This window comes from Ptychodera flava, chromosome 17 (genome assembly GCF_041260155.1).
Source record: "Ptychodera flava strain L36383 chromosome 17, AS_Pfla_20210202, whole genome shotgun sequence".
NCBI lineage: Eukaryota > Metazoa > Hemichordata > Enteropneusta > Ptychoderidae > Ptychodera > Ptychodera flava.
This window is the reverse complement of record NC_091944.1, coordinates 21,015,424-21,036,732: the sequence shown is the minus strand read 5'-3', so window position 1 is coordinate 21,036,732 and position 21,309 is coordinate 21,015,424. Positions and strand designations below refer to the sequence as shown.

At 39.1% G+C, this 21,309-nt stretch overlaps 1 protein-coding gene across 1 annotated transcript; it reads right to left on the bottom strand.

Moving 5' to 3' along the window:
• Positions 1-4,857: 4,857 nt before the first annotated feature.
• Positions 4,858-20,940, bottom strand: LOC139116484 (3-(3-hydroxy-phenyl)propionate/3-hydroxycinnamic acid hydroxylase-like). Its single transcript, XM_070679104.1, has 8 exons — positions 20,823-20,940; positions 11,267-11,342; positions 8,436-8,669; positions 7,817-7,970; positions 7,393-7,462; positions 6,476-6,641; positions 5,921-6,032; positions 4,858-5,071 (listed from the first exon to the last, which is right to left on the bottom strand). The coding sequence occupies exons 2-8, from the start codon at positions 11,286-11,288 to the stop codon at positions 4,888-4,890; spliced, it is 942 nt and encodes a 313-aa protein (XP_070535205.1). The 5' UTR covers positions 11,289-11,342; positions 20,823-20,940; the 3' UTR covers positions 4,858-4,887.
• Between the last annotated feature and the right edge of the window lie 369 nt (positions 20,941-21,309).

Sequence of the window (21,309 nt, the reverse complement as noted above, 5' to 3'; positions counted from 1 at the left end):
CGGCTTTAAAACTTTGGATATGCACAAGGGATGTGTTCTGCATAGCAACAGACCTGTTGTATGGGTCCCATGCATACAGTGGTAGACAGGAAGACCCCCTCCCTTTAAACTTGTTATAATAACAGGTTTATATGTATCACAACAAGAATATTTGATTGTTATCTTAACGCTCCATCGGTTGTAACTGTCGAAGTGTTTTCCAGGATTTTTCATTCTGTTTCACGTTCTACTCCCTCAAACCATTTTGAAATGCTCAGCGATCAACCTGTCAGTGCAACCTACCAGTGAATGATGTCTAATATTGTTCACGATGATTTTTGCCCAGGCAGGAATTCATTTGTGAACAACAACATCGCATGTTATTCACAACGTGTTGTGTTTGCAAGTCTGATACTGTGCATGTCAACATACTTGATGAAGAAGTAAAAAAAAGAAAATATGCCAGATTCCTAATGAAAATAATGCAGATCTCATCAAAAATTACAATTATTATCTGTGTCATACAAAACGCTTAAATATTCCTAAGGACCTAGAGCAAGTCTCTTTACTAGATCACTCTCACTAGCTTGCTACAAAAGTGTATTGAATCCAATGGTGCCAAAATTATTTTGACAAAAAGCAAAGAAAAACCAGATGCGTGGAAGTGTGCAAACTGCAGATTGGAAATTCAACAGATTAGTCCTAGAAAAAAATGATAATCTTTTTTTCCAACTTGGATTTGGGATAATCCTGTCGTTTTCAAATGCCCTGGTTTGACCATAGACAGCAGAGGGCCCCCCCTCTACTGTCTATGGTTTGACCCATATTGCAGAAAGTTGGATGATAGGCTGATCTGATCAATTTACATATCGTGTAAATGTTCCATTGTATTATTCAGCTTGAAACATGCCTTGAAAATAAGTCTACGACTTCGACTTTCCTCTAAAATTGCCTAGACACAGACTAAGATGTGTTGCCATGCAAAGTGTTTAATGAGAAAACCAAGTTACCAACAGTTTGATTATATTCAATATTCAAAATGGCTGCCATTCTTGAGGTGACCTTTGAGTGAAAGGTCAAATTTATATGCTGAAGAAGAATAAGGAAGCGGATGGCAGAGTTGTCACTTGAACTTTCAAAATGACGCCATGAGAAATGCACTTTAAGCAAAGAAAATAATTCTCAAAACATTGATTTTGTTTGTTGAAAATAGGCACGTTCTACCCTAATTTGTGGTATCAGTAATCAGTGAAAGGCGCGTAGAGTTTGTACATGTTTAGCATCAGAGAACGTACCAAACGTTTCACATCACTGTATTCAAAATATTTTGTCATTCACCTTGTATGTTTTTTGAGATTTTCGATTCTTCTGCAACTTTTTTTATTACTTTTGGTTGTCAGAACTTTATTGTACCTATCTCTCACAACCCTACTCTTACCACCTGTTCATCTTTTTGACCTTTCACCCGACAATTTGAAATAAAAGTAATTTTATCTTTTACCCCTGACCCAGAGTCATTCCTTCAGAGTTACTTCACCTTTGAACTTTCGCCTTTGACCCTATTGTTATTTTGCTCGTATTTCATCACCCACATGCTGTAACTGATATTGTTTTCAATCTTGCATGTAACATTCAGATTCACAAACTAGCCTCATTTGACCTTTGACCTTCGACACAAGTAGATGTCTCACATTTTGACAACTTTGTGGATGACATGTAATGAAACTTTTTTTTTGAAAGTGAACTTCGTTGATACAACGTCCACTTATCTCAAAATATCTGGTCATCTTGTTCAGACGTGTATAAAGCATCACATGTTAAGTAGTTAAAGTATCTTTTGGAAAAAAATACACTTAAAATCCACCTTGCTATGAATGGTTTTCAGACCAATATCGCCCGACTAACTGATTGTGAAGATGTCTTCAATGAAATAAAAGATGAAAGTAGCTTTTCCTTTGGAAAGAACTGCCTACAATCTTTACTCTGTTCATTGCTAAGGATGATATCGTCATGAGTACAGCACTGTAAAACAGCTGTAAAGTCTTTATTTTAGCTTCGCAATTTTTCAGAAATTTAGTATTGTGGTACGTGTATTTTGTTGACAATTCATGGATCGAAATTGCGAACAACTCTATAGTAAGTCTTTTGCTCATCTAAACAGTATCGAAATATGTATTTTACCGAACTTTATGCTGATGAACAGGTACACATTACATGTTTGGTACATGGTAAGTCGGTGAAAGCTAACTGGTAATCCCACTGGTCTCGCTTACCTGATCTTGAGCTTCTCAGGTAGGAAGTGTAACGCCCCCAGCGGAGGATCTGCGTCATCAAGACTAGAGGTCGAGCTGCACCAAATACGATGAATTCTGCCAGTGATGTTGATCACAACAAGACAAGGGGCAGCAATACTTGTTTTTCTAGTCCCTAGGGTCTTGACTACAAGTGATTGGCTAATTTCTTCAGCAAAACTCCTTCACCATAGTGTTCCTCTAGCACCATCCACAAATTACAGATGAAGGTTCGATTCAGGACAACAAAGTTTATCCACCTTTGAGTTTCATTGCACATTGCACACTTGAATTTTAACTAATATATCACTTGCACGTTTTTGTAAAATATTGAATCGAATGTCCTTATTTGCATTAAATATGGTCTTTTTGATGTTCCTATTTTTATCTTTAATCATCATCAAACGCTGTGAAGACTACGAAAATTTTGAAGGTGTCGGGAAATAAAGTTTTCATGTTAGGGCCCCGGTGGTGGCAGTCCCCGGGTTGGTGGGTACCCATGCGCGTTACCAAATTCACGGAAAAGGGGTGTTTTTCTTCAGTCATCTCGGAGATTCTAGGTCCGTGAAATCGAGGAAAAGGGGTACTTTTCAGAGTAACCTCCGAGATTAGGGGTAGTCCTTTCATAATCTCCCTAGGACACTAAATCTGGTCTAGTCTCACTCACAAAGAAAATGAAAAACAGTACCGTACGTTTGTATGTACATATGACGTATACATGCCCATCACTTAGGGTCCACCCCCCCCCCCCCGCCCCCAAACGGATAAGGAAGATGATTGTGTATGAATGTGACTAAAATCAGGTGAGGACAAACATTTGTGATGTATGTACATGTATACAAAGTCAACCTCCAGGGTCAACCCTGGAAGTCAACATACTAACCTCCTAGATTTCGAAAATAAGGGTATGTTTTTTACAGCTAATTTCTCCCAGATTTGCCACAAATAGGGGTGTTTTTCTCAGAAATATTCTAGGAAAGGGGGTACTTTTCAAACTTGGGTAACGCGCATGGGTACCCACCAACCCGGGGACTGCCACCGCCGGGGTTAGGGCCGACATCAGTCAATGTATTCAGGTTGACAACTTCTGACCGGGGCCGTTTGTAGTAGTTGTCCAGTAAGGACGCCCTCAGCGACACGAAAAGTAATAAATCTATCCTTTTAAAACTTGGCAAAGGTTTCGTTTCGTTTCGTAGGATATTTTTCCCGGTGATATCCTAGAGCCCAACACTTATCAAGCGTCCACTACAGAGAGACATTCTGCCCAGAAAAAAAACCAAAAAAAAAAAACGGAGACGCGTTCGTGGCAGTCGTGGCTTGCAGTTTACGCTACAACCCAAAGCGTATGACGCGTCGACGGTCGAGTTGAAGTTTTGTTAAGGCAGTATTCGCCTGGAAAGTGAAAGACTTAAAGTTTTGCTCAAACTTTTCTGAATGAAACTCACAACCGTTCTCTTACCAAATCAACAAAAAACCCCGAGGGTCACCGTACAAAGTTTGGAACTAGCGAAACAAATTACCCAACATTTTGCGATATTTCAAACTCAAAATGGCCGCCATTCCTGTGTTAACTCTATAGGGAAAAATTAAATTTCGGCAGTTAAAAAAACTAAGACAGTCAAAGTTTTTTTTTCTCCAAGAACTTTAAAATGAGCCCCCACAAGTGGTAGATCAGAAAAGAATTGTTGAAATTTGAGAGTCTGACTATCTGTCCCCGAGGCATGTTCTATCTTGAGAACCTTTCTCGTGTAAGGACAGAAGCAGGAAATGTGATTGGTAAAAACTATTGCAAGGTAATTAAACGTATGGCTTTGAGGCACAGCGACCACTTGGAGTAGGAGTACTAATCAGTTCTAATTCAGGAAATAATGTTGTGGGGACACACTGCAGGTGCCCGTGTGCAGGTGTTTGACAAATGTTAACATTATTTTTGTATGATACAGATAGAAAGATATGTATTTAATTCATGTGGGAGTATTTCAAATATTTCTTCGATACAGCCACCTGATAATGTAACTATCAGCTTCGTAATATGCGTTCCTAAATGGTCATAACTGTAAGCTTTGACCATATGTTCCTTACTTTGTTCAGTGATGAAAAACAGATTAGTTCATATTCTTATTTATGAATTGCGTTAAAACATGATGTATTAGCTACATCGGATTCTCTACAATATCATGTGTAATATCATGGGTGACAAAGTCCTATGAATGTTAGCTGGTGCAAGAACTAATTTGTCAATAATAAATTGGATAGTTATCTCCTATCGTCCGTATTGTCAAGTTGAGGCATATGTCATTTGGCACATTTTTGTGAGTAGGACAAGAAACTGTTTCGGATAATTGAGCTTTGATAAGAAAAACCGGAATACGAAATGCATGTACTATACAACTCCATGTCTAGAGATCTGCCTCCATCGCTTGGAGTACTTTGGTCAAGATACAGAGAAACGGGCAGATGAATTCAATTGCTGTTAATCACTAGATCTTTTAGCTAAAAGTAAAACAAATTCTCACTCTCTATGATTTATGGAAAGAGATAAAAATCGTCAATATATAAAAAAGGACAGTAAATATCACTCTTTATTATATCAACATATAAAATTCAATCATTTCCACTATGAAATCAGAAAAAAATACAAAATGTATGTCAATAAGATGACCCCTGTCAGTGTCTTCAGTAAATGCCATTTAATCGGTGTCATCTGATTAGTCCGTAGAGGGCGCTGTCCACTCAATAATCGTCGCAAATCTTCAAGCATCTGCGCCAGATTAACTTCGCAGCCGCAGCTGTAGACGAACCTAGCAAAGAAGGACAAGTGAGACAGCGTCAAGCTGGTCGGCGGACAGCTGAGATTTCTTCCCATGAAACTCATTAGAAACACTTATACATGTGTTTGTTACTCCTATCAAGTATTTAATCAAGTATTTCCAAAACATTGTTGGGATTTTGCGACCAATAAAAGTCAAAACTTTCCGCAATTAAATTGAAAATAAGAAGAAAGGCTGAATTGCCGTAACAGTTAGCCATTTAATAACTGCAATATTCATCTTGAATTTAAAGGACCAATAACTGTAACTTATGGAGTTTTTTCTTCGTATAAGTGTGCTCCCTCAAACTTGCGGAGATACACAATATTGAGCTTGTCAACTCAGCATGTATATTGTGTAAACTGCATTGTTATTGTTGACAAGTGAAATGTAAACAATAACACTGCATTTAACACACGTGACAAGCTAAATAGATAATGTTTTAACATGCTTTTGGGAGTAGAACGAGAACTTGCGATTTATGAACACAAAAAATGTAAAAAAATCATCAATTTACTTAACACCAGATGTATATGTGATGACGTTTCAGTCATAGACTTTTTGTTTGTTTGTTTGCTTGGTTTTTCTGATCTCCTTGTTAACAACAGCAAGCGTTGTAATTCCCATCTTCCTTGTAAGCAGAGTAATGTCTTCGATCCACAATCCAGCACACAAGCGCGCGTGTTACCCTTCGGCTCTCACATGCTGGGATATAGTCGGGTGTATAACAGAGCAGAAGAACAAAACGTGCGCTTGTGGTTGGACATATCCTGCAGTCTCTTCGAAAACCTCGTCGGGAAAAATGTCATTATGTTCCCTTTAACTCCAGACGGATCTCACCTGTCGGGTCTGATGATTGCGACGTTACACCCGTTTCTCCTGAACCACTTTCGGAGCTCACCATTTACATCAGATACACAGAGACACGTGTGACGGGAACTACGATGGGTGTCTGCAAGTGGAAGAGAATGACGTCAGACACATGCAGATTCAGTGTTATTTTGACGACAAGTAAAGAGTTATTTTGAGTAGAGAGTAAAATGAAACTTTCATGAGTAAATGCGCGCGGAAGATGTCATCGAGCAATGTAACACAGTGAGTTCAGTATGCGAATAAGCAATAGGTAAAGAAAATCTTAGCTTTTCCACATTTACATTTACTTCGAACGTTTTCTGCCTCACATTCATTTAAATTCCTCACAGCAGTCAGAAATTAGTTCTGTAGACATTCTAGCAGAGCAAGTCCAGGACCGGTGACAAGATCATCGACAAAAAGATAGAGGTAAACACAAAGTTCTTGAACATTTTAAATTCACTCGACATCAAAACTGACACACACCAAAAATTATTGTATCTGTGACGCGGTCAATAATTACGAAGTGTATAACATACTCACTTTCGTCTCTCGTACACGTGTCCTCACAGTTCTGCGGTGATAACGATTTCTTCACTGACACTTCGATCACAGTAAAGTTTAACGGCTTAAGAATGGTTGATTGCACGACTGTTGAAATGAGAGGGGTGACGTTGTAACAAATTAAGGCGAACCCACTTCCGAGTACCTTTCAAGATAAAAATAGAGGTTTCACAATGGCTAGGAGATTGAAGATGATGGCGGAAGGACAGCAAAGATACAGACCAACTAGACGTAAATAGTCAAAGAAATATTATATTAATAATCATAATTATGAAATATTGATATCATTTACAAAATATATTTGGTATTACATCACGGATGAGCCTCCTTTCTGCTCTACAGATTGTGGATATTCACTCAAGGGGTACGGATCATGCCAGAAAAAGCCGTCGTCGGGTCATCCAATATTGCAAAAGTGTATAAAGATGGGCTGTACACTCGTACTATATTGCACGCCCCGAAGAGGGCTATGCCATGCGTGATCGGCACTCGTTTAATGATTTTTCAAGTATAGTTGAGCAGAAAGATAGATCGACCCAAGTGAAATTGCAAGAACGAGTTAATTAATTACATTGTATTTCATAATGACGATATTAATATAATACTTCTTTGACCGTTCACGTCTAGTTAGATTCTGCAAATATGGTTACATTGATGACAGCGATGATAACTGGGACGCAATTACACAACACAAGAGGGCGATCACATCAATGCCAAGAAATATGTAAAAATTCTATATCAGAGTTTGTTCCGTCACTGCCATTCTCGTCTTGCCGTCAAGGTACGTCACAGCCATCAAAAGTTGTCTCTCGCAATTACCGGAGGTGAAAATATTATGGGGGGGACACATTATACATATTTTATTGACAATCCTCTCAAATAACACGCACCCATACCTTATCTAGCGGTACTGTCTTCTGTAAATGTGTTACATGGACCTGAGGTCTAATGAATAGTGTTCCAGAGCTTTGAAGAAAGATATACCGGAAAGTTAACAGAATAAATCTATCATTTTGTAAAGCGTGAACTAAACCATTAGCTTGTACAAAGTTACAGTTGTACCGTCACCATAGTCGGTTAATAAGAAGTGTGAATATATATTCAGTTCGACGCTGCGGCATGGGGTACATCTTGAGCGTACATTACGGTTTATCGCGGAGAAAAGCACAGCCCTAAAATATATCTCTATATCGCAATATCTCTATTTGGTCAAAAAAATTAACATGCCATGCATGCCTCCATTAAAGTGCCAAACTGGGAATACTGAGGGAGAGAAGATGAGCTTCAGTGTTCCATCTCTTGGGTGTGTAGTTATCTCACCTTGAGCATGACGCATCGAAGATGCCCTCCCTGAATTGCAGTGTCGGTTTTTCGATTATTCTTCGACCGAGCCCGATCACGTGACAAAACAAAAGCAAGAGATTCCTCAAAAGCAAAATAAATGGATTTCTGATCATCATCAGCCAACCGATATCTGAAAGAGGCAAGCAATAGAGAATGTTACAACGGATTCAAATCGATGACAGGAAGTGAGCGCTTTTTGTATCTTTTCCATAGGGAGCGCCCTTCAGTAAAGAAACGCGGCACAGATTTCTAACCAGAGATGAACCTTTGTGTGGAAAGTATCTCATTGTGTGATGCAGCTTATGAGCGTTCCTTGCCCTGAGTGGGACGCCTTACCCGGCGGAATTCAAAGAGGTTTACAGGCTCGCTTTTCAGGTTTTCAACAGACTGCTAATGAGCACCGGACCTGACAGATACGAGGAGTCCCGTCGCGTGCTTGCGGGCAAGGACAGAATCAAAGACGGGTTCCCGTCGGGAACAGTGACGTGCTCTTTGAAAGCGGGCCGCTCATACAACGTTCACCTCCGAGAATGATACTGCAATTCATTAGAAATAATGATAGCAAAGAAGTTTGACCCAAATAAGCGATACTCACAGATTGATCGCTGTGTCATTTCCTCAACATCTTCAAACCGCTCTCGTTCAAACGACTTCAGAAGTTGACCTCTATCACAGAGTGGCTTGTCGTCGCTCGGTCCTTTCAGTCTCCTCGACAGGTTGCCGTTCTGCGCAGGCTCGAGAAGTTCGTTCGATTTCTTCAGATTCCCCTTGATGGCCAGGGAAATCTTCCACGCAAGATTGGCAGCATCCCGAATCCCATTACAAAGGCCTGGAATGAAAGAGACAATAACTATATATTTTGTTCATATTTTAATTGATTTTGTTAAATGTTTTTTTTTTCCAAAAAAATACGTTGAAAACAAAATGCATTATCACTGCAAACAAGAACGCCTTTCTGGATATGTAGTTTATGTAGTTTCTCAACTCTTCCTCAAATAGAAAAACTTAAACTTTCGCTCAAACTTTGCGTAAGGAAACTTTATCAACCCCCTTTCGAAATAAAAAATAAAAATCAGGGATTGCACCGTGCAAACTTTGGTACAAGAGAAACAACTTAGCCACTATAATACCGACACTTGAAATTCAAAACGGTCGCCATCACAGTTTTAACTCTACGGGGAAAATAATATTTTTCATTTTCACAAAACTGGTGTAAAGTTTACTTACTCCCACAAGCGGATACAAACTTAAAGTATTGTACAATACTGAGTCTGAATGTCTGTCCCAAAATCGCATTCTAGTTCAGACTAACATCGTTAGCAACAATGAGATTGGATTGGGAATCAGGCAGTATAGGCTGTATTCAATTAACTAGTTCACCGCTGTGCATTTTGACTTGATTTTATGAAACTGTAATTTATAAACAAAATTCAAACGTGATCAGGGTGTCAACAGTCGTTGTCTTTCCGAAATTTTAAAAAGAAAAAAAAAACATGTCATTCCAATAGGAATCAATGAAATTTGTCACACATCTCGTACTTGACACACATAATCACAAAACTTTCCATTAATTATAAACATTGCTTTGTAATACATTTCCATGATATAAAAACTTGACTTTCCTTCTCTGAATCAATAACACGGCGTACGCAATAAACTATAAAATAAGATGTACACTCGAAACTGACGTCATCTGATGACGTCATGACTGTAGCTGTATGAATTCAAAAACCCATCATTAGACTCTGAAAAAACGCAACATAAACTACACCCTGTGACATTTTATTCGATTGGTATGCTTCGATTCTTGATGACAAATTACTGACCCAAAAGCAGTTAAACACGTCAGTATTTTCCCCGTGCACTGAGAAGGTTCGAATAAAGATGTGATTCACAATAGTTCGCCATTTAATTTGTCTGCTCACCGTAATGACGTAAAGAATTACAGTCTTCGTGAAGTAGAAAATTATATTTTGCCTTTGAGGGCACGTTTGAATTTGTTTCATTCTCGAACTGACTTTTTCAAAAACTATCGGTAAAGCCATTTTCAGGTGCGCCTTTTTATTGCCAACATACTTTCAAACATATATTTTTGTTTGCTGACTCGCGGAATCACACGACACGCCTTTTATGAAAAGCAGGAAACTCTTTAAAGACATTCACTGAGTCTGTACAGACAGGAAGAGACAAGTTCCACGAGAACGGCGATAATTTGCTTTTATTTAATTTACTGAACTCGCCGTATATCCCTCAGCAGTTGTCAATCATTGCAATAGCTTGAGCTGATTAAAATCCGGTGCGAGTCGTTGTGGGAGTAATAGTAGCGTTCGATATACATTAGCTCAGGTCGACGTCGGTGGGATGTGATCTCACCACAGTGCATTAGAAACTAGTCGAGCGGAAATGTCAACCTGTCTCTGATTTCCAAGGTGATTCTGAGACATTTCGTTGAGGAGATTTCGTGTTGCACGAGGAGACATTTGAATTACTCAAATTGACGTCTTTTGCCGTATTCTGTGTAAAATAACTTTCGGGCGACGAGTTGATATATTTACTCCAGGCCGTATTGACACCTCTTGATTCAACGCCAACGGTATTACACTGGTAGCTTGAATACTCAAGGAAACCGCAATATCTCTATTTGGCGCATTTGATCCATAGATGACGTACTCTAGAGAAAGAGAAAATTTCCTCACTGGTTGCAATTTCTTCAATTTTCGCCATATTTTGATAAATATATGTTATTAATAATTCGCAATAATGAAAATAGCAGAGGAAATATTGTCGATCGGTCGACGATGGAGCGTATTTTACATTTCCGAATAGGAATATTTTATATGTATAGGATAAAGCCCGAGTACGAGGGCTCTTCTGGTATATAAAGTCCAACCCAACGATAAAATGTCGAGGCCGCAGGCCGAGACATTTTATCGTAGGTTGGACTTTATATACCGGAAGAGCCCGAGTACGAGGGTTTTATCCGACTTAAAAACTATCGCCCCTAACTGATATATTTCGTTTTCAATGTGTTTACGTCAACCGTCCCCTTTGTCAATGTAACATGTTTAGGATATGAATTAAAACTTTTATTTGTGAAATAGCCTTCCAATGTAATGGAACATCCTATAAATGCCCTAGGGCACATTATATAAATGCCCTAGGGCACAGCAGATTTTGTGTTGCAGCTGGTTTCCGCTGTGTTACCAAATTTGAATATTAAAACGTACCAGATGTCTTCAGAATATGACATGTTCACTTTTGATTGGACAGTACTTTACTACGGCGCTGTCATTCGTTTCTGGAATTTGGTGACCAAGGCTTTATGAGTAAATAAAACACCCTGAATTGAGCACTCTGATTGGTCAATCAACAGTAGATAGTTTTTAATTCTATATAAACCTGCATCGTTGGACCGGACGAACGTACCTTGACCTGCAAATGGCGGCATACAGTGTGCGGCGTCGCCGAGAAACACAACATTCCCATCGTACCAGTGTTCTATCTGTGGGGTTGATAAGAAGAGAGAGAGAGAGAGAGAGAGAGAGAGAGAGAGAGAGAGAGAGAGAGAGAGAGAGAGAGAGAGAGAGAGAGAGAGAGAGAGAGAGAGAGAACATTGAATTAATTATGTCTAAATGGTGTCCATGTTTACGGTATGAAATTTCTGGTGCATGATATGAAATAGAATGACTTCAAAACTGCACTTCACTTTTTAAAGTGAGCGAAGGAAAGTTGCACCACAGCAGCAATGATCATCATCGGTGTCCCAACATCCGATTGTAGACAGGGTACTGAAATATCAATGCGTCGTCGATATATTAAAAGAGACCTTCTTTTCTCTCATTGTTGCATATGTTAGAGATGGCAGTTTACAACCAGTATTAATATCGATGCTGAAGCTTTCTTCTTACTGATCAAATGAACGAAATTAGTTTGAAAATTAAGAACAGAGATGCGCAAAATGCAAATGCAGATGCGCAAAACGCAAACATGAGGAATGTCTGAAGGAAGTTTGTGAACTAGAATATTTGAAAACAAGATATCTTGATGCGCTCAATGACATATTCTTCCTACTCTTAAAAATGTCGTTAGCCTGAGATTCAGAGTGCGTCCGCGTCTTTTAATTTGCCATTCATTTAAAGTCAACCGTCACGAATCTTGTATTTCCGGATTAGATGGTGTTGATTAAACGAACATGTAGGTGCGCTGCTTACGGTGCAATGCGACATAATATCCATATGATCGACGACCTCAAGGCATCTCTCTCTCTCTCTCTCTCTCTCTCTCTCTCTCTCTCTCTCTCTCTCTCTCTCTCTCTCTCTCATATCCGTAAACTTATTTTTCGGTAAGCCGTTCATTTGCCCTAAAAATTCAGCAGATCAGAACAATACCTCTCCATGTCATTGTCGCGTAGGCAGCTGTCCAACAAGGGCTTGCTGTTTTGCGATGGCAGCAGAAAATGAAAATCAAATGCGTAGAAAAAAAAAGCGCGACTCGAAATCACTCGCAGGAATAGGTGAAATGACCCGTAAAATTAGAATAAGCCTGACGCGTACACGTCGGAATCTTACGTCGTAAGTTTGACGGGCATTGGATTGGACAGCCATGTAAAGGTGTTAATGATGTGTGATTGAAACGACAGGACAGTATGTGCTAGGCGTGTAGCTATATCTTCCGCGTAATTACAGGTAAATTGCTGTCCTACGCATCGAAAGTGTTGTACCATTATTAGAAGTGACACTCTCTGCATCGCTCCATACCTTGCTATTCATAATGGAAATAAGTTGGCAGCCTAAGGTAGTTTTTTTTTTTTCATTTTTTCGCAAAAAAACCGAAACATTTTGTACACATCAGCTGTGGCACACTGCATTTACATATTGTTTTGTTTTGTTTGTTTGTTTTTCATTTTCTTAAAAAACTATTTAAAATCTTTAAAGTCCATATAGATATTGCGATTAAATGGGGCTTTATATCTTTGATCACATTGTCGTGGTGGAAGAACTTTGGTCAGGTTCAGGTATTATCGTTTGGCATTATTCTGTATAAGACCTTTCAAGGAAAATGAAGCTTTATTAATAAATATTACACTTAATGGAGGTACTGGGTTCCTTCAAACCATATCCTACTATTTAAAAGCGTTTTCCCAGCATCTCCTGTTAAGAACACCGCAAAAAAGGAATTTTGCACATCACCATGTAGGAACAGAAAGTAAATTTTTTTGTCAAAAATTAGCCGAACCAACTCATCTGATACTGTGGAAGGTGTGGCGGGACTGTAACTGAGGTCAAAGGTCGTATGGGACCCATACGACCAATGTAAAAACAGTATCCAAGGTACGCTGGTGATTGATGAAAGTTAAAACATGTATGTCATAATCAATCCTCATCTTATAATTTAAATATTGCAACTATGGTGATGAGATCCATCTAGATATCGCGCACGAAATACATTGTTTGTAAACAAGAAACTCACACAGGCGCAGTTCCGACGACCGTTTCCCTTTTTTTGGCTCTGGATCCAACAGCTATTCTATCTTTCGGAGATCTCGAAATCAGATCGTGATGTCCTTTGAACCAAATAATTTCTGGTTGCCTAGGTATAAACCTTACGATTATAGCGTACAGAATGGTACACTTAAATATCACTTAACTGTATTGCCTAAAATACGCGAACAAAGTTTTATTGGCAATAATGTAAACCAGTTTACAGATAACAGCGATGTGGGAATGTGTGCAGAGCCTCTGGCGCGTGCTGTAAGTCAGAAACGTTGAACTGGTTGGTGGTGGAGGCTGAACGGCAGAAATGTCACAGTCCAGGCGTACGGAAATGATATATGGTGTGAGAGGGGGAAGTTGAACCTTGAACTTCTTCAGAAGTAGCAATACATAGCTTTGTATGTATTTTAACAGTATGTGTATATATATATATATATATATATATATATATATATATATATATATATATGTTTTATTGACGGCACTGTGTAATGACACGACGAGAAGTGTTTTTGAAAAACTTTGAGATGATTATTCAGCAATTTTGTTCTCAAGCAAATTAGACATGGCGAGTCCAATGAATCACATTTAAACTGCTCACTTTCCAATGAACGATCATTTTTGTCTTTTTAAATGTCAATGATGTGAATTTCATTGAAAAAAAGTGTTGTATATTATCGATCGACTTCTTCAATCGTTTCAACAAATCATAAATACGTACGAGGTAAATTGACTCCAGCATTCTCAAATACAGAGGGTCGATCATGGCCATTGCATGAAGTAAACCTAATTGGAGTGGGCCGCCAAAGGCGTCTGCCCGTTAAAAGGGTCATGGGTAATACATAAAGTATATTTATTGTAGTGGGCCGCCGAAGGCGGCCCGCCGGTAAAGAGGGTCGATCATGGCCATGGCATAAAGTGAACTTTATTGTAGGTATTATGTTTTTGAAAATGTGGTGACCCCCCCCTTTCCTACCAGTGAAAAAGCGATGACACCCCCCCCTCCCCTTCGCGGATTCCAAAATTACGGTGACCCCCCCCCCTGGATTTTGCCGCCCCCCAGGCCGCAAAAACTGAACGGTCCCTAAACTGCCGAATCGCTGCAGTGTGTGTGATTATGAATGATAACGCTCTTCAATTGTACTCTCTGTGGGCAGGCCAGATGAAATTGCTTACTTTGATCGGTGCCGGTTCACGCTGTGCGGTTTAAACTTCCATGTCGGGACTAGTCTTGTGGTTTGCTTGCGATCGATGTAATCAGAGTGCATCACGCTCCGACGACTATGGCCTGTAGCTGACCGAAAGAGATTTTACACGTCTACAAGCGAACATTTAACACCTGTTAGGAAATGTGAAACATCTTGTAGGCGCCATACAGCTGTATGTGCGTGTCAGAAACCAAGTAAACGACACTGAAGAAACGGTTCTCTGACATTTCTTGCGAAACTATATCAATGTAACTTTGCTCCTTAACCTACTGATTGAGTTACACCTGTATCAGTTTGCCTACAGAGAGCGAATGATGGAATATTCACACGGCCTGTTCGTGAACAGCTGTCACCAAGGCCGCTGTATTCTACGTCCGGAGAGCCATCCCACACACAGCATGGTATCTTAACCTTGGAACCACAAGCTCTGATATACTGTACAGCTACATCATCGTCTGATGTTTTTAGATTTGCAGGAATGTGATGTGTTGGATTTGCTCGGTTCCTTAGGGGTCAATTGGCACATTCCAAAGTTTGACCACAGGCGCTCCCGTGGTTTGATTTCAAGCAGCTTATACTTTTACAAGTTACTCGCACGTCGAAATGAGACATTTAAAGCCTTACTTGCTGCATCCTCTCACATTTAATTTGATGATTTAAGTTTCATTCTAAAATTATGCAATGTCATTGAAATCAATGGAGATGAAGTGGCTGCATATCAGTTTTTTTACACCGAAACTGTGTCAGTGAAGTGATTTACAGATCATTTAGGACAAAAAATGTATAGGCAGAAATGAATAGGCAGAGAGAGATGAATTGAATGATATCCTGCGATGGGAAAATTGCATTAAAACGTCACTTGACTAATTGGGTTTTAAGGTTGAACGCGCCTCGGGCACAAATATTCGGACCCTCAAACTTTCACAATTCTTTTCCGATCTACTACTTATGAGGGTTCATTTTAAAGCTCTTGGTGCAAGAAAACTTTTCACCGCCTTAGTTTTTCGAAATTCGAAAATTTTATTTGTCTTCATAGAGTTAACACGCGGATGGCGGCCATTTTGAGTTTTGAATATCGATAAATCTTTAGTTATTTGTTTCTCTAGAACCAAAATTTGAGAGGTGACCCCCGATTTTTATTCTTGATTGGTAAGAGAATGATTGAAAGATTGCTTGAGGAAAGGTTGAGCAACAGTTTAAGTCTTTCACTTTCGAGGTACATACTACCTTAAGTGAGCCCATTCGAACAACATTTGCATACTTATCCCATCATCCTGGACAAGGTGGTGTATACGTATAGCGATGGACCATAAGGTCTTCGGGTTTCTGAGAATGCCGACACGCTAATTTTCTTCGCGTTCCGAAATTTGACTATTCTTTGCTACATTTTGCACACATTTTTTCTCCGAAATTCCACCATTTCGACAGGCCTCAAGTTATGATGAATTTTCTTTTTTTCAAAAGCCGTATTGTAAAGCTGCACTTTTCCCACAATTTTGCTCTGCAAATTTCGTTTCCCATTTTTGACCCCTCTGTCACTTCAAGTAATTGTCGCTTCCTTCCGAGACTACATTGAAATTCCAACAACCGTCACATTTTACTTGCAGACTATAATAAAATCGGCTTGATGGAAATGCCGTTCATATAACAAATGGCAGAGATCAGAGATTTGATGCTGAAAAATAAATTGGATTAAAGTTCAAACGGCCGATTAATACGAATTTGAACCCAACTATTCAAACTTACTTCTCTTCCTTAGCCTAAATGGGAAAATTCTATTTTATAGAATATTTTATAGAATTCACTGACGATTGCCGTCACCACTTTTACTGCATTTTGTATAACAGAATGGAATGTTCAACCTTCTGTCTCGTCCTTCATCCCTTTCCATATGTATATAATACCTTCTCTATACGGGATGTATTTGATTGTCCAGCACATACACAACAAATAACTTGGAAACCAAAGGCTTCTGCGCAGCCTCAGTGCAAAGGCATTCCCATTGGTGATCGGTGTCCAATTTTCATCAGTTCTTGCATGATTCGTACAACTTCACTTTGCATGTAGTTGTTAAGTTTAAAGAGTGTCGCGAATTGAAATGCGAATTTAAAAATTACTGATATCAAATTTATCATGAGTACGTTCTTTTGTGAGGAGATGAAACAGCATTATGATAGAGCAAAACGAGCGAACAGTCTGCCCCAATGCGCATGCGCACCACAACTGCGACAATAAAATCTGTTCTCTCATGAGTGAGACTTGCTTCCCACGTTAAAACAGCGACATGTTACTATTCCACACTCTTCAACGGACTTTCGGGACTACGGTGGCCCCTACACGTCACGGAATTCTATTACTTTTGAATATAAACTCTAATTTTTCTTGACAATATCTTTAATATTTGTAAGAGATTTTATTCTCCACCGCAAACTTTTAATTTTGTACGGGCAACATTATCTGAACATTATCTTAACTTTAACTTCTCGAAAGTAATTTTAGTTTTAACAATAAAGAAAATATGTTTCTCAAAAGTATTTTTTATTTTGTAAAACAAAAGTAAAATTTTTTCAAGACAACAAACTCCCCTACACGTCATGGAAATTTATTACTTTTGAACATAAACTCATATTTCTTGACAATATATTTAATATTTGCAAGAAATTTTATTTCTCCACAGCAAACTTTTATTTCAGAACGGGGAAACTTTATTTTTGGGGTAACTGTTTTTAAAAACTTTTAACAATAACACTTTAACTTTTAAAAAATAAATTTAACTTTGAACAAAATATTTGTTTCTCAAAATCGTTGTTATTTCGAAAAGAAGTAAAAATTGTTCACAGCAAGAGTTTAAGATTTTTGCTGAGCACGATCTGAGTTACTTAAATGACATAACCTTATGTTTTTAGAGCAGAAAACTTAAATTCTTAAAGAAAAGTTTTATTTTTCAAGAGTAAAATTAATTTCTTTATGGAAAAAAGATTTTCTCAGAGCAGCAAATTGAAATATAGTGCATAAAACTTTTTTCTCAACGGAGAGAAATTATTTTCTGAAGACAACAAAACTAATTCCTTCAAGATATTTTCTACATATGAGTGTGGTTTAAGAATTTGGTAAAACTGAACTGAGAAGAACGAAAAAGGGATGAAAAGTCAAACTTACTTTTCTTCAGAGCGAATTTATTCCTGAGAGGAGAAATATTTCATGTGAGGGCGCAATTACCTATAATGCATGGCAAACTCTTTCTAGCGAGAGTAACATATTCTTGGGAAGAGTAAAACATTTTTCCGACGAGCAAAACTATTTTAATGGCGGCGGAAGTTAAAGTATCCCACCATACAACACCCAAGTTTGATGACCCAGAGTCTCCGAGTTGGTAGCCGGTATCAGTTCGTGTTCGTGCCGGCTACATGGACGATCTGCTCTCCGAGACAACCATGACTGACTTCATCAGCGATACGGGCACACCAGCCCGGCCCTACCCTGCATGCGTACGATGCTGTGTGTTGGGGCCGTATAACGCCGGGAACTCACAACATCGTACACGTACACAGGGCTAGCGCCTCGGGCACGCGGGTCAGTTGCCACTTGTCTGAGTCCCCGAAGAATGGTTTTATGTTTGAGTGATTCGTCCTGACGGCAGACGGTGTGCGACGGGACCGCATTGGGGTTCTTCATTAGCTCTGCATGGCATAGCCCTGCGTACAGGTCTGTGTGTTCCCGGCGTTATACGCCGGGAACACACAGACCTGTATGCAGGGCTATGCATGGCAGGGCTGTGTGTTACCGGCGTTATACAGTCTCCCACCACATAACACCGGTAACACACAGCCAATGTGTGTGATATTCATCTTTTCTAAGAGGAGAAGCCAGATTCGTAATTTATAGAAACTGAAACTGAACCGAGCCCGCCAGATTTGACCACAGTCGCGGACTGGTTTTGACTTTCACGTGTGGTTTGCGGGGTCAAAAACATGAAAGTCAACCAGCCCGTAAAAGGCATATCCCGTCCGAAAACACCACAGCTGTGGACCCACAACTACTGTATTGAACCACGCTCGACTGTGGTCAAATCTGGCCGGCCAGGTTCAGTTTCAGTCGAAGACTATCAATTACGAATCTGGCTTATAGAAAAGATGACTATCACACAACATAACATTAACAACACAGCAACTGATGAAGGAATAGCTCTGCATGGCAGGGCTGTGTGTTACCGGCGTTATGTGGTGGGAGGCCGTATAACGCCGGTAACACACAGCCCATGCAGAGCTAATGAAGGAACCCAATGCGGTCCATCCCGTCACACAACGTCTGCAGTCAGGACGAATCACTCAAACACAAACCGTTCTTCGGGGACTCGGACAAGTGGCAACTGTTGAACTGACTCGTTTGCGTGCCCGTGCCCATAGCACTGCGTACGATGCTGTATGTTCCCGGCATTATACGGCCCCAACACACAGCATCGTACGCAGGCAGGGTAGGGCCGGGCTAGCTGCAGTACAGTACGGCAAACCGTCCGACCCAAATACCCAGGTAAAACCTCGAGGTACTGTACTGCAGCTAGGGCCGGGCTAGCGTGCCTGTATCGCCGATGAAGTCAGTCATGGTTGTCTCGGAGACTCTGGGTCATCGAACTTGGGTGTTGTATGGTGGGATACTTTAATTAGAATAAAGTTTTGCTCGTCGGAAAATATGTTTTACTCTTCCCCAAAATATGTTTAGCCTACTCTCGCTAGAAAGAGTTTGATGCATTACAGGTAATTGCGCCCTCACATGAATATTTCTCCTCTCAGAAATAAATGTCCCTCTGAAAAAAAGTAAGTTTGACTTTTTCATCCTTCCTTTTTCGTTTTTTCTCAGTTCAGTTTTACCAAATTCTTAAACCACACTCATATGTAGAAAATATATCTTGAAAGAATTAGTTTTGTTGTCTTCAGAAAATAGTTTCTCGCCATTGAGAAAAAAGTTTTATTCTCTGTATTTCAATTTGCTGCTCTGAGAAAATCTTTTTTCCATAAAGAAATTAATTTTACTCTTGGAAAAATAAAACTTTTCTTTAAGAATTTAAGTTCTCTGCTCTAAAGACATAAGGTTATGTCATTTAAGTAACTCAGTTCGCGCTTAGCAAAAATCTTCAACTCTTGCTGTGAACAATTTTTACTTCTTTTCGAATAAAAAGCGCTTTGAGAAACAGATATTTTGTTCAAAGTTAAAGTTATTTTCTAAAGGTTAAAGTGTTTTTGTTAAAAGTTTTTAAAAACAGTTTACCCCAAAAATAAAGTTTCCCCGTTCAGATATAAAAGTTTCTTACAAATATTAAATATATTGTTAAGAAATATGAGTTTATGTTCAAAGTAATAAATTTCCATGACGTGTAGGGAAGTTTGTTATCTTGAAAAATTTTACTTTTGTTTTACAAAATAAAAATACTTTTGTGAAACATATTTTGTTTATGGTTAAAACTAAAATACTTTCGAGAAGTTAAAGTTAAGATAATGTTAAGATAAAGTTGCCCGTACAAAATTAAAAGTTTGCGGTGGAGAAATAAAATCTCTTACAAATATTAAAGATATTGTCAAGAAAAATTAGAGTTTATATTCAAAAGTAATAGAGTTCCGTGGCGTGTAGGGGCCACCGTACGGACAAATTACATTCCCCAGACACGTTAACAACGTTGAAACAACACTTCAATAAACATTTATCCAAGCGTATATATTTTATGAAGTCACGTACATACTACAGGAACTATCTCAATAGTATTCATTAACTTTGCGATGGAGTTTGTCTGCAATGCGAAACCGTGCTACTTTGACATTTAAGATGAAATACGCGTCGTTCAAACCGAGCCTATTGTAATGTCAGTAGTTGCCGAATAAACTAATTTATATTCAAATTCGATGGTGGCGAGTTGCTTGGCAAAGGCTAATAGTCATTAAATCGGTTACTTTATACCTGCGTTTCACCAAAATCAAACAAGTCATTTAATTGTCTGCCAAATTAGTAGCATACTTTTAAAAAAGATATTCCCTTCTTCACCGATATTATAAATTTCGAGTAACGATCAGTATTTGTCAAAATTTATGACTGCCTGCTGTATAGATCGACAGCGACACCATGGCGCCATACATCACTTTATTGCGATGTCACTAATAAAATTACTGCATAAACGTCAGGTCAATAACCTTTTACACCTGTCTGACGGCTGTAGGTCGCTTCGCACAGAACATCGTGAAGATACAATGAGTACAGGTCCATAAGTACAGTGAACTCTGGGTCAATAAGTACCTGTCGTGCATGGAAAGTGTAGACGATTCTCCGTTTGAAGTATAACTTTTTCGGGTCTACTCCAATGTCCCGGATCAAGCTGGCTGCTTCATCAATTTCAACAATTTTTTGACAGTCGGTATCACTGCGGTGAAAAATAGAGAAGAATATATCTTGATAAATGCTATTTTAACTACTAACCCCCCCCTCTCTCTCTCTCTCTCTCTCTCTCTCTCTCTCTCTCTCTCTCTCTCTCTCTCTCTCTCTCTCTCTCTCTCTCTCTCTCTCTCTCTCTCTTTGTTAATCGTGTGAAGTTGTATCGGCCACATTGAACGTAATAACGCTTTCTTGACAATACAAATCATCCCATAACGTGCACAACAACTGACGTCAACAACGAAAATAATACAGTCGGGATTATTGGTCGACACGTAATATGTTGAATGTGTAAAAACAAGCAGAATGTAGCTTACTCTGTGAGTAGGATTCAAATCTTTGTGTGTCGCCA